Consider the following 16,513-nt stretch of genomic DNA (forward strand, 5'->3'; position numbering starts at 1 on the left):
TCATCCTTTTCATCTGAATGAAAAGGTCCAAGCATATTACTGTATCATAAGCAAGATGATAGGGTAGTAATGCTGTGTAATAACCTTCTTTCAAGGGAAAACTGGTATTTCCAAAACAGGAATTATTTTGATTTATGGTTCCAAAAACGTTCCTAATTGTCAGGGTATTAATGAATGATATTACGAACATAGGAACCTGATTTATACCAAGTCAGATCCTTGGTCCAACTAACCTAGTATTGTCGACACTGACTAGCAGCAATGGCTGTCCAGGGTTTCAAACAAAAGTTTTCCCAGCCCAACCTGGAGATGCTCTACCAATGCACTACAGCTTCTATTACACTTTATATATCCTAGTCATTCTGGTATCTCTGAAATGTTCAGACATCTTGGGAAATAAATGAAAACAGCAGGCAGACAATTGCAATACGCGTTTAATGCTAGGTATTTAAAATAAAAAAAATATTTAGGTTTATAAACAAAACTCTGTAAATTTTAGGTTGGAAAATTTAAAAAATCCAAATGTTTTACTAGACCTGACCAAAATACACTTTAAAAGATCACTTAATGCTGTTCATATGGACAGAATACATTCTTCTGATCGTACAGTATTAACACTGTGTTTAACACTACTGGAAGCTATACCTGTACATAAAGGAGGACGCCCCTCTGTGACCCCTGGTACTTCAAGTACTAGGAAGTTCCCATTCTTTTTTAAGGTGACTCCACACATGGAGAAATCCTTCATTTCCATCTCTTCATGGATCTCCTCAAGCCACAGCAGAGTAGAAAAGTTTGCTTTATAATTAGCTAGAGTCAGGCCCTGAAATGAAAGACATTTTGACATCATTTACACTGCAGAACCTCTAGGGCCCACCAAAAAACATGAAGGGCCATGAAGCTGTGAACTCAATGTAAGACAACATTCCTTTCAAGGACCACCACAAATTACATCAGATTCTCAGACTGTCTACAAGCATCTCTTACAGTGTAAGACAAGAACACAGCTGATGCTCTACCCAGTGCCAGCCTAGTCCCTGTGTCTACATTCCCACCATTATCGCCAACCTCAGATCTACGATAACAGCAGGGGTTTTTCTAGGGGTGAATCCTCCATGGGTTGGGGCTTCGAGGTCAAGGCCTGCCCCCTGGAGGAACCCAGGGAGGCTCTGTGGGTTAGATGTGGAATCTCTATGGGCTGGAGGTTCTGCATCCCTATCTTATAGTATACAAGTGTCAAATTTCCACCCTGTAACAAATACGGAAACTTGTGTTATAAAAGGGGAAATGAATAAATGGTCCAAAGTGTGTTTTATATCTTTACAGTCCATGAAAAGCCATTGTTAGGGAAGGAAAAGTATAGCAAGTAAGTTTTCTCCACTGATCACTACAATAGATGGGGGGGGGGGATCACCCAATTATTTGGAGAATCTGTAACATAGACTTGACCAACATGGGTTCCTCCAAATGTTTTGGACTTCAACACCCATCATCTCGGACCATTGACCATGATGGCTGGTGCTGATGAGAGCTGTACGCCAAAACCTGGAGGGACTCAGACTGGGGAAGACAGAAGCAAAGAACAAATTGAGTTGTCTAAGGTCATACATTAGCCTAACAGTACATTTTGGAAAAATAAAATACTGCATATTGGAGAGGAACATTTAGAAACCTTTTATATCGGCACAAGTTTCCATATAACAGTTATACTGCCAGTATAGTCAGGGAGTGCACACATTTTGGCTGGTTTTGGTAGCCAAATCAGAATTTGCTGTAGCCAGTACCCTTCTGCCCATCTCACACTGCACATCCATGAACAAGGGACAATTCCTTGCTTCCCTTCCCAGCTCCCAATGCAACAGGCAAGTACTATTTCCCCCATCCTGCTCCAAGCTGGACAGGAAGTGTGGGTGTCCTCTCACCCCATTCAGAGGGCAATAACTCACCACAGTGAGCAGAATTGGGGATTCGTAAATAAAATCCTAGAATCACCCCAACTTGTCTTTTATCAAACACTAATCGAAATTTACGGAGAGAACTCTAAACTCTCCATAGTTATACCCTGGCAGAGAGCCACTCTCCTATGCATCAAGTGCCAAAACCATACAGATTTAAAAGTATTTATTTATTTTATTTGTACCCCACCTTTCTACCAAAAATGGCAGACAAGGCAGCTTACAGACACAATTAAAATTGATTAAAACAATACTTTAAAATACAGTAAAAACATAACTACAAAATAATAAAAACTGCATGCAACCCAACAGACCCAGGCCAAAGGTCTTCTTCAATAAAGTGGTATTTGCCTGTCAGCAGAAGAACAGGAGAGAGGGAGTGAACCTATCATTTTAGCTTTCTAGTCTTTTAGCTTTGGTGTTTTAAATCTGTATTTTAAATCTCTGCATTGCTGCTAGGTTTTATTCTGGATTTATTCTAGTTGTATTGTTATATTGTGGTTTTAATGCTTTTATATTTTATATTGTTTATCCTGCGCTTTTTGTGAACTGCCCAGAGAGCTTCGGCTATTGTGCGGTATAAAAATGAAATAAACAAACAAACCTAGCCTCTCTTGGGAGGGAGTTCCGCAGCCTGGGAACGACACCAAAAAGGCTCTCTCTTGGGTTACCAAGCTGTCTCAAAAGACCTTAAGGACCAGGCAGGCTCATATGGGAGATGGTGGTCTTTCAGGTAGCTTGGTCCCAAGCTGTATAGGGCTTTATAGGTCAAAACCAGCACTTTAAATTCTGCCTGGAAACAGACCGGTGTAACCAGTCCCAGTCAACAGTTTGGCCACATCATTCTGGACCAGCTGAAGTTCCAGAACAGTTTTCAAAGGCAGTCCCATGTACAGTGCATTACAGGAGTGCAAACAGGATGTAACTAAGGCATGTGTGACCACAGCCAGATCAGACGTCTCTAGGAACAGGTGCAGTTAGCCATCAGCTTCAGCTGTGCAAATGCACTCCTGGCCATCGCATGGGCGTCTTTTTCTGTTTAACTGCCAACTGTGCTGATTATGTTAGAGGGAGAATTTATGTTACATGCCCTGTCAAGAGGGACCTATATTACAAAGAGATCTGATGATTAACTGATTTTTTTGCACCAATATAAAGTGGAAGTTTTGTCTCTAAAAAGAAATGACTAAAGAGGTTCTCTTGTCAGACAGCTACTTTTGTTGAGCTGGTGGCTCAGTTTGAGGTAGCCCCTTAGCCTTCATTTATGCCATCTTTTTTATTCAAATCAACGTAATTAATATGGCAGTCTTAATTCTGGTCTGCAGAGGGAATGAATTTGATGCCCAAATCTCACTGAATTTCAGCTGGATTTGGCTATTTTATTCTGCTCCTCCTGTTAAATTCTATTTCCCTACTAAAGAGTGTTTCAGTGAGATACATTTACAAGAACCTTTCGCATAGCTGAAGTTACATCCAAGCCAGAAACTTGGGTCTATGCACTGCAGGACCATTCTGATAGCAAAACAAAGCGTCTAGTTCAGATAATTCTCCCTCCCCACCTCCAAAATCTCTAAGTATGGAAAGACACAAGTGTGTCTCCGACTTCCCTGACCCCTCGCTCCATGCAAGATCTCTAAGGTGTGGGGGAACAAATTGTTCTGACTTGCACATGTTGAAACGTACCTCCAGGGGATAGAGCCTGTGTTTGTTTGTTGGGCTTTTATACTAATAGCCCCTGCTTTCTCACTGAATGCTGATCCTTTAATCAAATTCCCTACACCTCTGGATAATAGTTTTATTCTGTATCTGACTAGGGCAATTATGGAAGCAAAGCTTTAAAAAAACTTTGCAACATTCTACCTCTGCTAATCTGAGGGAAAAGGCTACCTTTTACACATGCCCATCCTTTGCCTAAGAACATAAACGCCTTGTTGAATCAGACCAAAGACTTATCTAGTATAGGGGTGCACAGATTCCTCACCGTCTGTTCCAGTGGGGAATCTGGGGGAGGGGATCCGTTCCTCCCCCACCCCAGAATCCTCCAGAGCAGCTCCGCTCTGCGAGGATTCCACACAGCTGCACCAGCTATAGGGTCACTTACCTTGCCAGCCAGAGCCGTTCGCCTCCTCCGCACCGATCGCCTTTTCTTTTCTTTAAAATGGCAATCAACAGGATGTGCCCATAGACATATACGCAAATAGAGCTGTGAATCTTGTGTATAGGTCTGGTTATGTTGTTTTTTTTAAGAAATGGCGATCGGCGCGGAGGAGGCGAACAACTCTGGTGGAAGAAGCAGTCGCATGCCGTTCCCCCTCCAATCCTCCTGGAGCAGAGGTAAGTGGTGCTGATCCGCCACAGATTCCTGAGACTGGAATCTAAAGAATTTGAATCTGCGGCGGATTTCTCTAACATCCCTAATCTAGTCTGCCTTGCTGTTTAATATAGCAGCCAACCAGATGATCCTGGGAAAACTAGAAGCAGGAAGAGTGCAATGGGTCTCTCCTTTCATGCCTGTCTACTTTTCTGCCATTTTTCTCCACAAAAGGCATATTATGTGGTTCAAGTATAATATGGTCCCGTGATTTATTTCAAGTTTTTCAGCTATTTTTTAAATCTGATCCAAACCTTGGGAAAATCTGCTGGCACTGAAACCATTCCAGATCCAGCCATTATTGCTACTATGGATGTCATATACATAGAAGATTGTAGCTATATCTGAGCTACGCATCTTTCTGTTTAATTTTGTAGAGATCTATACTACAGTGACATCTTACCTCTCCAAGATGTGGCTGAAAAACCAGTACATCCAATTTCTTCTCCACGCATTTCCTTAATCTATCTGGAATAGAGTACTGGGGAATAAAACTTGGTAGCTGTCTCCTTGTGTTTCTAAGAGATTAAAAAAAACCATAGTAGTAGTTTATTCTCAGAATACAAAAAGAAACTCTTATTTATTACTGTCAGTCAGTTAGGATGGGACTTCATTCAACAAGATTAAGAAAACACATAGTAACTGTCCACAACATGCATAAGGACTGGACACTGACCTGGCAGCATGATAGGCACAGATGATCACAAATCTGCTAACTTCAGCCAAGATTTAGCCAGATTTGAAGTATTAACAGGTTTGAAAAGAAATAAAGGAAGACAGGAGGAAAAGCACACAAGCAAACAAACCTTACATGCAGCACTTTAAAGTCAGTATAGATTCTTTGTTATGGCAGTAGATGATTTCAGACAAACTGATAATGTCATGTTTGAACTACTACAATGGGCCCCATCCTAGAAGACCATAATGATGCTGCTGTTGGTCCAAAATATAGCAGCATAGTTGTTAACAGGAATGGTCTGCAGGGACCAAAACACCTGTGTTCAAGAGCTACGCTGGAGAAAGGCTCAGTAAAGTGCTACGCAGATGGTATACTCTTCAAAGACTAAACAGAATATGACAGGTAAATACCTTTACATTCTGGAAATGTTCTGCTAAAATTAACACAGATGTGCATCCCGTCTGGTGGTCCTGTTCTAAAAGTCAAGTTTACTGGGCAAAGGACTCTAGAGAGTCTTCTGGAAAACCGCTTCTCTTCCCATGGTGAAAGAGTGGATGATCAAGGCACTCAAGATTGAAAGAATGAATAAACTGATGCACTTGATTTTTTTGAAGAAATGGACCATTAGAACAGACTGGTTTCCCACCCACCCGAACTGGCTTCCTTCTGTTGTATTTTGGAATGAGAATTATTTCACAGGGAGATTAAACACTGCTGTATTTATGTAATCATCAATTCTTCATCATTATTCTTAGTAAAAAAAGACAAGCTTCATTGGCTATCAGTTCTCAGGACAATTCAAGGTGCTGTTTTATATTTAAAGCCCTGAATTGCCTGGGATCACAAGAGCAGAAGCTATGTTTTCCCTGGCATGTTATCTCAGCCTTAAGAGGCTAAGCTAATAGCCACAAGGAGCACAGCTCTGTCAGCTGTGGTACTACACCTCCAAAATCCTGCCTTAGGGAAGCCTGACATATCCATTCATAGTTGAATTGCAGGGGATTAGTTGTTTCAGAGTCTTTTAGTCTGCTGCTCTGGGGCTGCTCTGGGGCTGCTCTGGGGCTGCTCTGGGGCTCCCCCCCCCCGCTCTACTGCACTTTTTATAATTTTACTGTTCGATGGATTTTAAATTGATGTTAGTGTAGTGCATGTGTGTACCTGTGTGCACCTGCATGCATGTTTTCTACCATCTGCCACATTGAGGACCATAAGCCAGGGTATGAACAGAGCTCCACTATTTTGGCTGGCTTACTAGCCAACCATCATTTGTGGATGCTACTGGCCCCTCTATCCCTGAAGACTTGTGTGTTTGCCACACGACTCAGGGCGGGAGCAATGTGAAGAGAGGCTTGTTTCATTCCCAGCAGGACTTTTGTAGAAGTAGCACAAAAGTCTCACATGGCTAACCTTTGGCAAGGCCAGCATACTGTTCATACTTCTCCAACCTGGTGCCCTCCACATGTGTTGGGATGCAACTCCCATCATTCTCAGTCATGTCCATGCTGGTTGGGAATGATGGGAGCTGAAGTCCAACACATCTGCAAGACACCCGTTTGGGGAAGGTTGCCCAACAGTATGAATGATACAGGAAAATCTCCAGGCCATTCAAATAAAGAAGGTGGGGATAATTCTCCCACACAGCAGAGGGAAGAGTGAGGTTAAACCCTTTCCCTTGCTGTAGTGCTCAGGTTAGGGGCTGCCTGCGAAGTCTCCTTCCCTCCCTTCTAGAAAGAACTCTGCTATAATTTTCAGTTGTCCTACAGTTAAAGAGGGAAGCGAAGGACAGCCCAATCCGTTACTGGCCAGAGGAAGAACAAGGGCTTCTGGGAGGTCGCACCACTTCCCTCTGTCCTGTCCTTGACTAGAAGCCCATAGCGCATGATGGGGCAAGGCTGCAAGCTGGTAGCTGCAGCAACATTGAAAGCTCCAAGTGATCAATTTGCTCTGACAACGTCTGGTACTTGATGCAGAAGCCTTTTATGCTTCTAGGTACAGTTTACCACTTAAAGGGGCAGTCTTTTCACTCAGACCCAAGAAACATTCCTCTCCGAAGATTCCCTCCAGCTCACTGCCTGTACTAATACCATCAACATGGGGATGCAGATCCCTGGTATAGAGGTGATCAGTTTCTCTGGGGAAGGTGCAGGCTCTGAGAGTACAGACTCTGGATTCAGGGGTCAAGAATCCGCAATCAAATGGGCTCTAGCTCAGCCATGATGTAGAACCCAGGTTGGTTTCCAGCACTTTGGCCTCCAGTGCTGCTATCTGATGGATCTGGCCAGCCCCTCCTTATCCATGTCTAGGCTGTTGCTCAGTGTACACCATCACGGTTCCAAACAGCTTTTCTTCTTCCTGACTCTGATACAGATCTCCCTAAGAGTACGGGCTCTACTGGCCTACCACCACCACTTCCCCTACTAATTGCTTTGGGGGACAAGGAAGGCTAAACCCTTTCTCCTGTGAACTCGTAAGCTTATTACCACCCTGCTCTTAAACAGGTGATTTGGTACTCAAGTTGTACATTTCAGTGGGTGAGCCCTCGTGAGGAGTTCACAAGCAGGGAGTGAAAGGGGGAAGATATGAGAAATTTTTTGGTTGGATTCTTTATAGAGGCGTAAACTTTTGAGTCAGAGAAAACCATGCTATACCTAAATAAAAAACCAGACTGCAAAATGGCAACTTAAAAACAGAACAAACCAGTCCAGCACCATGACAACTCTGCAACCCTAAAGACTAGTCACAACAAGAACCTCTTCATGCAACTGGGCCTTGAAAGCATTAGCTATGACTCAACTATCTATAATTTTATGTTATTCCCATTTAAATTTGTGTGATTTCCAGGTATATGCTCATCCCTACAATGAATGTAATGAAGTCAATGAGATTTTTAAAGATATATGCACACTTATGGGATCAGTACTTAAAAATCGTTCTACCCCAATAAAAAGCAAGTCATTTCTGAAAGTGGATTTAACTTGGTGTAACTGGCAGTACCTTTTCCATTCTGGTAAAACAACCCTTATGTTCTGGAGCTCAGAAGTGATGTGATGTTTTCTTTGGGAAAAAGATTCAGTGGCTGCTATTAGCGACTCCTCTTCTGTTACTATAGTTGCTTCAATGTAGCGACCAATAATGCAGTCAGAAAAACAGAACAACAAAAGTTCTTTGCAACGACCAGGGTTTCTTTAAAGGAATAAAGAATTTCATTAAAGCCATAATGAGGCAAAGCATGCAGGAAAGTAGGCTTTTATTCCATGATATGTCATACCTGTGAGCAAGATGGCCGAAGAGTACATGAGTAGCATTAACTCTTTGTTCGGTGAATAGCGGATTTGGAGCTTGGCAAAAGCACCGGATGGTGGAGATGAGGTTGTGGACAGAAGGAAATTATGTATACATATGCATCTGACAATGTTTGTGAATGAAGGAAAATGAGACAAACAACTTACCACTTTGACTGGATACTGTGAGACCCAGAAGGGGCAAAACTGAGACTGGTCATCTACAGTTATGACAGTGGAACATGGAAAGAGTGACTAATAAGGAAGGGGCTGTCTCTATTAATGAGCTTAATTGTGCGTACATGAAAATACCAAGTAACTGCTGTTCTATAGGTCTGCCAATATTGTAACCACAAGTGTCACTGAATCTCTTCTACCATCTATCTCCCACCTCCTCTCTCACTATTCTACTTGTCTGTCATGCCTACTTTACTCTTATTCTCATCATAACTTTTGGTTGCTGCTGACTCAGCTATTCCACTGTTATAGCCTAGGATAGGAGTAGAGAACTCTTTAGCCCCCAGGAGCTGGATTGCTCTCTGGCTCACTTCCTGGGGGCTGGATGTCAGGGGCACACCCTCCATCTCAAAGACCCTCCCCTTAATGTCATAGGGAAGTTCCTCCATGCAGACAGAGGCAGAAGCAACCACTCCTACCCTTCTTTAAATGGAGACATTCTTTTTCTCTGTGCAGAGAGGCAGGTGCAACTGTTTTGTGCCCCTCATTGCATGGAGCAAAGGGCAGTCTTCTCAGTGCCAGAGAAAGGCAGCCTCTCTTTATCGCTGGGATAGGAAAGCCCTGCAGTTATCTTTTATCAGTGATTAGAAATAAGAGTGTGGCTTCCTCTCCCTGAAAGGGGACCTCCATGGGCCAGATGAGGAACCTCTGCAGGCCAGAGGTTCTTCACCCCTGACCTAGGATATCAGAGACATGGTCAACATATCTAGCTGCTTCAATTGATGTGGAAACCTTTGATTAGATATTCTTTCAGCCATCTTATTAGCTGAACAGGAAGACATTTGCTGCAAGAGACGGACTCCCTTAGCTGCTTAGAAGCAAAGATTAATTCAGCAGCCAGTAGTTGGTGCATAGCCTAGAATGCTAGAATTCCCTCTTGGGTGGCAGCTACTTCCCTGATGAGATCAATTGCTAATTAGGTGATTCTACTCCAGCACTGCAGGCAGCCATCGCTCCTCGTAGCCTCAAATTTCTGGGTGAGGGGGAAGAATATTAAAACATAAATGTCACGTATATTTATGGTTTTAGATAGCCTTATCTTCTGAAATAAAAAATAGGTAGATACAAATTCACTGAAGTTGTATCATACATTGGGAATTAACATGGCTGTTATTTATTTACATTCCACTGTAATTCCTTTTGGCTACCCATTTAGAGGTCTGGACATCAATACAGAGGACCATAATCTGTTATTATCTTGTGAACAGCTATGGGAAAGAACACATACTTACTTTGCAGTGCATAAAATCACTACAGAAATCTTAGTCCCAGAAGGAAGAGGAATATCTCTGTTGAGGCCTACTGTTTTTTCTTCCCTGTTTTGTTTTTGCCCTTTTTCACAGCTTAATTTTTCGGGTTGTCTGGTAACTTCTACAAAAAAAAGAAAATAAATCAAGCAATTCTAATTATGCCAAGCACAACATGCAGAGGAACTAGCCATTATATATGTTACCTGAAGTAGCTTCTTTAGGGAGAACAGACAATGCTTGGGATGCTGTAGAACTCTTCTGGCCTTTTCCTGGCACTTGAAGACAAAATTGGTTCTCTTTATCCCAGCCACCTAATTTGCAGCTAATTAAAGAATGTGTTGCTTTCCCTTTATTCCTGAAAACAACACATATTATCAGCACTTGAACCTCAGTCGTTGCACGTTTGTAAAAATTGTTGATGCTTCAAGATACAAGATACCAGTGGATATAGCCCATAATTTTCAGAATATTTTCTAACTTAGACCGATGACCAGACCAGATAATACTTTTCTTAGTAGCGCATACCTAGAAAACATATTGGGTTGGCTGGCTCCAGATTTAGGCATGTGCAACTTGGACAGTGGAAGCAGACTTCCCCACCCCTCCAGCCCCATGAAAATGCTACAGAAAGGGTCAGGGGGCCCAGCTGAATGGGGTGAGCTGTGGTGTATGAGGGGAAGAAGGATCCCCCAAAATCAGGTGGAGGTAGTTTCTATGACCAGAGCCCTTCCGCCTGCGGACAGCAAAGCCTGGATCCAACCCATTATCTTTTGTATGCTGCACCTCCACAGCTTTGTGTCTGGCAACTGATGTGCTAAAATATACTAAGGATAAATGAATAGCAAGAGACGTAACACAATGTTCTTTCACCAGGATGATTGTCTCTTTCATAATTGTTACTTCTTACTGTTTATTTATTGATTTGATTTATATCCTGCCTTTCTACTATAAAAACGGTGCTCAAGGGGCTAACACTAGATTGCTTACCTTCTGTGTATAAGACCCTCCTCACAGCACGAAGGAAACAGCAGCTATCTTTTATTTGTTTTTAACTTGTTGACTCTGCTGTATCAAGTAGTTCTGTAAAAGCTGTTATACCTTTAAGTGACAACTTCATGTTCTGATGAAGAATATGAGCTATGTATACAGCGGTTGGTTTGCCTGTTGCACTTGTTGTTCCCCCTGTTTTCCTATACACGGTTCCTTCGGCTTCCAAAGTTAGTGGAGACCTTATGAAGCAGGGATGGGGAACCTCGGCCCAATGTGGTCTGCTAGGCCGGCCCATCTGGCCCACAAGGCTACAGGTAAGCCTGTGCTCCCTACCCAAACCCACCCGCTATCTACTGGGGGATTAGGGGAGGAGGCAAGAAAGGAATCCCTGCTGTAATCTCCAATCTGTGATTACAGCAGTGATTTCCCTTATTTAACATGCTGCTCGGCCTCCCGACTGAGAGGGCATGCAGCATGCCTTGTCCGCTCTGCATCCTCCCCAGTGGAGCAAGGTGTGGGGCAGGCAATGCCTCAGGCTGCTTTGGTGTGCACCAGCTTTCTCCAGCCAGGCAAACCCAGTGCATAGCAAAGCCAACTGCCTGACTGAAGCATTGGCTTTGGACACAGAGGCTTTACTGCAAAGTTTCGCAATTGGCTGGCACTTGCAGGAGCCAGCTGAGTCCCGAGGTCGGGTTTCAGCTGGCTCCTGCAAGTACTGGCCGAGTGCTCTTTGCTCATCCTTCAACTTCCCCACACAAAAGGTGAAGGACAAGTGAAGCTGTCCCCCTGGTCAAAGTCCCAACTGGAGAAGCTTCAGCTGGGGACCCGACCACATCAGGGGACCTTGCTGCTTGATGTCATCCAACCCAGGGGGAGGGGGGATCAGGGGACAATCCGGCACCCTGGCATGAAGCCTATATGTAAGCATACTGCAATGTGATAAGGGGAGGGAGTAACGGCAGAGATATGGTTTAGTGTGTCCATGAGATGCAAGCTAGATGTATTTATATTTTCCAATTAAGTATTTACGTTTTCCAATTTCCATTTTCCAACATGACTCAATAATAGCTATTTGCAAAAGGTATGTTATTAGTGTCACTGACCCTCCTATCTTCAAGTGTCTACTTTCATAAAATATGCATGGCTGAATAAAGTGCACTATGGGGAAGAAAAGCATCATGAGAAATGTTTTAAAAGGGAAAACCTAGGCAATAAAAATCATAGCTACACCTTACTCTATCCAGATGTCCATGCTTTTACGCTCTCCTAATTTGAGTTTTCCAAAGTTTATCAGTTTTGACACCTCAAGTCCTCCTTTGTCTTTCAGTAAGTTTTCATATGGCTCATTCATACTGATTCCTTGGGTTAGAGATGCCCTGGAGGAATACAGAATTAGCCCCTGTGTTGCATCACAACAATCTATATGCAATTACATAACGCATCTATTTCAGAACAGCCTGATTTATTTCCACCATGTATGTGGTGCCAACCAATAGCCAACATGCACCTGCAGTATTAATGCTGTTTTCTTAAGTTTAGAAAATTAAAACTGACAGAACTCTCAAAAAGATTATTCAAATAGATAAAAATATGAATGAGGCCAATACAGACTTTAAAACAGACAGGCTCTTCCTTACTGTGAGGATCAGAAAATGGAAATATTTACATTGACCAGCAATACAGTTGTGAAGGCATGCTCTGTAAAGAGCCACTATCATGAACAATCTTGAGATTGTGTCACTTGAGATTGTGTCAGAAGGAAAACAGATCATGCAACAGCAGATTGCCATGTGGTTGTGATTCGTTTCGGGCAGCTTAAAGATCTACAGGTCTGCCATTAAGACTATGACTGGTTACTAGAAATTGTCCCTGTTAAACTAGGTGGAGACCCAGTGTCCTAGATTTATGGCATAATTCCAAGAAGTAGTCTACCCGTTAAACACACACACACACCCCTAGTTGATAGGGTCAACTCAGTTGCCAATTTTACTCATCGTCACTCAGCCAGTACTTTACAGTGGAAGACTCATGCTTGGTTTTGCAGGAGTATGAGCTGCATGTATCCTTTTTGCGCAGATCAAAACCCAGTAAATTAAGGTAACAACTGAGTATCACAAATTGTCTGTGCTTTGTGAGTGTAGTCTTTGTCTTTGTAAGAAGCTCTCAACTTCTTTACTGTGTGCTGAGAGTAAATTATTGAAAGAGGTGTGAAGTCAACTCTAATTAACTGTTTGTATTTGTTAGAAAAGGTAGAAGGGCAATGCCAAAGAATGCTCAAGCCACAGTGCAATTGCGCTCATTTCACATGCCAGCAAGGTTATGCTCAAAATCCTACAGATAGGCTTCAGCAGTATGTGAACCAAGAACTACCAGAAGTACAAGCTGGGTTTCGAAGAGGCAGAGGAACTAGAGATCAAATAACCAACATTCGCTGGATCATGGAGAAAGCAAGAGAATTCCAGAAAAACATCTATTTCTGCTTCATTAACTATGCTAAAGCCTTTGATTGTGTGGATCACAACAAACTCTGGCAAATTCTTAAAGAGGTGGGAGTACCAGACCACCTTACCTGTCTCCTGAGAAACCTGTACGAGGGTCAAGAAGCAAAAGTAAGAACTGGACATGGAACAACCGATTGGTTCCAAATTGGGAAAGGAGTATGACAAGGCTGTATACTGTCACCCTGCTTATTTAATTTATATGCAGAGTACATCATGAGAAATGCCAGGTTGGATGAATCACAGGCCGGAATTAAAATTGCTGGGAGAAGTATCAACAACCTCAGATATGCAGACGATACCACCCTAATGGCAGAAAGTGAAGAGGATCTAAAGAGCCTCTTGCTGAGGGTGAAAGTGGAGAGTGCAAAAGCTGGTTTGCAACTCAACATTAAAAAAACGAAGATCATGGCATCTGGCCCCATCACTTCCTGGCATATAGAAGGGGAAGAAATGGAAGCAGTGACAGATTTTATTTTCTTGGGCTCCAAGATCACCGCAGATGGTGACTGTAGCCATGAAATTAAAAGATGCTTGCTCCTTGGGAGGAAAGCTATGGCAAACCTAGACAGCTGTCAGGGTGGACACTGAGCCCATAGAATCCCAGAGTAGTTCTGATTCTGAGGAAGAGCAGTCGCTCCTGGGAGAGGAGCGCGCTCCTCTTTCCCAGGGCCAACAGCTGACGGAGATTCCTCCCACCAGCATTCCTAAGTTAGATAGCAGTCCAGGGAGTGACAGAGTGCGGATAGCAGACTTGGTGGACGCGCGACGCCGAGAGCGGCGCCAAATGGAGGGCGCAGAAAGGAGGTGTAGTTAGGGATGGGGGAGAATTTTTCCCCGAAACTTCAGGGGGCCGAGTGCCAACGTATTCGGCCCCCCGAAGTAGTTTCGGGGAGAAATTCTCCACACACACCCCGCACCCCGCGGGACTTACCTTTCCCGAATGTCGCTCCCAGTGGCGGGTCGCAGTGGCGGTTCGGCAGGGCTTCGACAGGGGCAGGGGCGGCAGCCGGTCTTTCGACCAGCCGCCGCCGCCGCCATTCCAAGAAAAGTTAAAAAAAAAACAAAACCGCCCCCGTGATAGGCTACGTGATGATTAACGTAGCCTATCACGGCTAGATTTGCAAAGTCAGCAGTGATAGGCTACGTAAATCGTCACAAAGCCTATCATGGGTGACTTTGGGGGGAAAAAAAAAGAGCGTACGGCTAATGGCGGCCCCCATAGGGAGCCGCCATTCGCGTTCCTTATTTGGTCGCTGTAGTCTATGTAAAGATTACGTAGACTACGGTGAAAATAAGGGCAACGCTATTTGCGTTGCCCTTATTTTCGCTGTAGTCTACATAAAGATTTACGTAGACTACAGCGACCAAATAAGGAACGCGAATGGCAGCTCCCTATGGGGGCCGCCATTTGCGTACGCTCTTTTTTTTTTTAAAGTCAACCGTGATAGGCTACGTGACGATTAAAGTAGCCTATCACGGCTGACTTTGCAGATCTAGCCATGATAGGCTACGTAAATCGTCACGTAGCCTATCACGGGGGCGTGTGTTTTTTTTTTACTTTTTATTTCGCGGCAGGGCGAGGCGAGGCGCCTCCTCCCCGGCCTGAATTTCGGCCAGGCAAGGCGGGAAGCCTCCCCTCCCGGCCTGAATTTCGGGGGGGAGCAGCGAAGCGCCTCCCCCCCATCGCGAAGCAAGCTGTGAGACCAGGTAAGTGACTTTCGTGCACCCCTAGGCATCAAAATCCTATATAGGCAATTATGAACAGAGTTGTAATACTTCTGGCTCAATTTCAAAGCAAGTATGAAAATATCTACTCCAAAACTAAACAACCCTTGGACTGGGAGAAGGGATTTGAAGTACTGCAAGTCTGAAAACATGATTATTCAGGATGGACAGGTGTGAGATCTTCCCTTTCCCATTCCAACAAACCTTGGAATTAGGAATCGGAGATTTGCAGTAGCAGCCAGGAACACACCTATTCTTAAAAATGCAAGTTGGATATGTTTGCACAGCACAGACATATAGTATGCATATCATATAGCTTAGTAGCATTCCAGGGACCATAGGGTTATTCTAAGTCCCCCTCCCAAGGCTGTAGACACTGTTATGACCTGGAGGGGGAACTCTGAGTTCCCATCCCCCGCCCCTTGCAGCCTCTGCGGAAAGAACTAAGCCAGCTGCTTTCGGAGGTTGCAATTGTGGCCTTGGAGTGAAGCAAAAGGGGGCATGCTGGTGGACAGGGAGAGGAGGGGAGACGCCAAGAAACGAGAAATCCTGTGGGCTCTCCAGACCCAGCCCAGCGCACCCTCCCTAACCAGGCTCAAAGGCTGTCTAAAAGAAAAACATTTAAAAAGCAATGGGAAGGCAAGAATCACCTCCAGCACTCCTCCTGACCTGTCAGTAGCGGTCTGACAGGGCATTTCATGCATGGAAGCCTCCGAGATCGGAAGCTTCCTTCTAACTGCATCAAGCATAGCTAGCACATTATGGCACAGACTAACATATTATGGCACTAGCATATTTTGCCGTTTCAGAAAACAATAAGGTCTAATATGTATGAGATACATTAGACTTCCAGCTATTATTCAAAACACTAGTTTCCGAGTATAAGGATCTTGTACTTATACTTAAGTGTAACCCATGCAATTCTATATAAAATATGAGTAAAATTTTATTACCCATTTTTGTCTGCTGGAGCCATACAGAGTGCTCTCCAAATATAACATGACTGGTTACTTTCCACAACAACCACATTGACCAGACCATGTCTTTTGGGCAAATAACCATCGGGAAGTCTCAGGCAATCCAGAGTGAAAAAAACGCTGTCATCTACTACACCAATTTTTCCACACACACTAGAAATACGAACCTGTAATAATTGTAGTTATCATTAGATGCAATAAAAACTTAAATGCAATAATCAACATGTGCCTTTTAGCCAAAGTACACGTTAATCCATATGAGATTACTCGATAAAACTGTATCTCAAGCCATCCGATTACTCTTCAAAGCCCAATACTGCCACAGAAAGCTAATATATTAAACTCTACTGAATTATATGTTCCTTATAGGGAAGCCATGACAGTTACATTACTTAAGGTTTGTAATGTGATCTTTTAGGTTAAGAAGCCTAATTCAAATGATTTTACTGCTGCAAACAAGTTTCATAGGTATTAGGATAGAATTAAAATTATTTTACATTGGATATTTTTTATATGTTAGGGAAGTTCTTGCTTTGGTTACTTATCC

At 43.4% G+C, this 16,513-nt stretch overlaps 1 protein-coding gene across 7 annotated transcripts in view; it reads right to left on the bottom strand.

The window, feature by feature from the left end:
* MOV10L1 (Mov10 like RNA helicase 1) overlaps window positions 1-16,513 on the bottom strand; it is a 70,975-nt gene that overhangs the window by 31,305 nt on the left and 23,157 nt on the right. For 5 of the 7 annotated variants that reach the window (XM_084810894.1, XM_084810892.1, XM_084810891.1 and 2 more), the window contains exons 5-11: window positions 15,943-16,133; window positions 11,999-12,139; window positions 9,977-10,128; window positions 9,756-9,894; window positions 8,000-8,188; window positions 4,730-4,844; window positions 646-823 (exon numbers count right to left, since the gene is read on the bottom strand). In XM_084810894.1, coding sequence (XP_084667020.1) covers window positions 646-823; window positions 4,730-4,844; window positions 8,000-8,188; window positions 9,756-9,894; window positions 9,977-10,128; window positions 11,999-12,139; window positions 15,943-16,133 — 1,105 coding nt within the window. The remainder of the gene's footprint in view (window positions 1-645; window positions 824-4,729; window positions 4,845-7,999; window positions 8,189-9,755; window positions 9,895-9,976; window positions 10,129-11,998; window positions 12,140-15,942; window positions 16,134-16,513) is intronic. The other 2 variants (XM_084810895.1, XM_084810893.1) reach the window with 1 other exon arrangement.

Source organism: Heloderma suspectum, chromosome 7, assembly GCF_057233095.1.
Source record: "Heloderma suspectum isolate Gila_16-S chromosome 7, 16-S_ref, whole genome shotgun sequence".
Classification (NCBI taxonomy): domain Eukaryota; kingdom Metazoa; phylum Chordata; class Lepidosauria; order Squamata; family Helodermatidae; genus Heloderma; species Heloderma suspectum.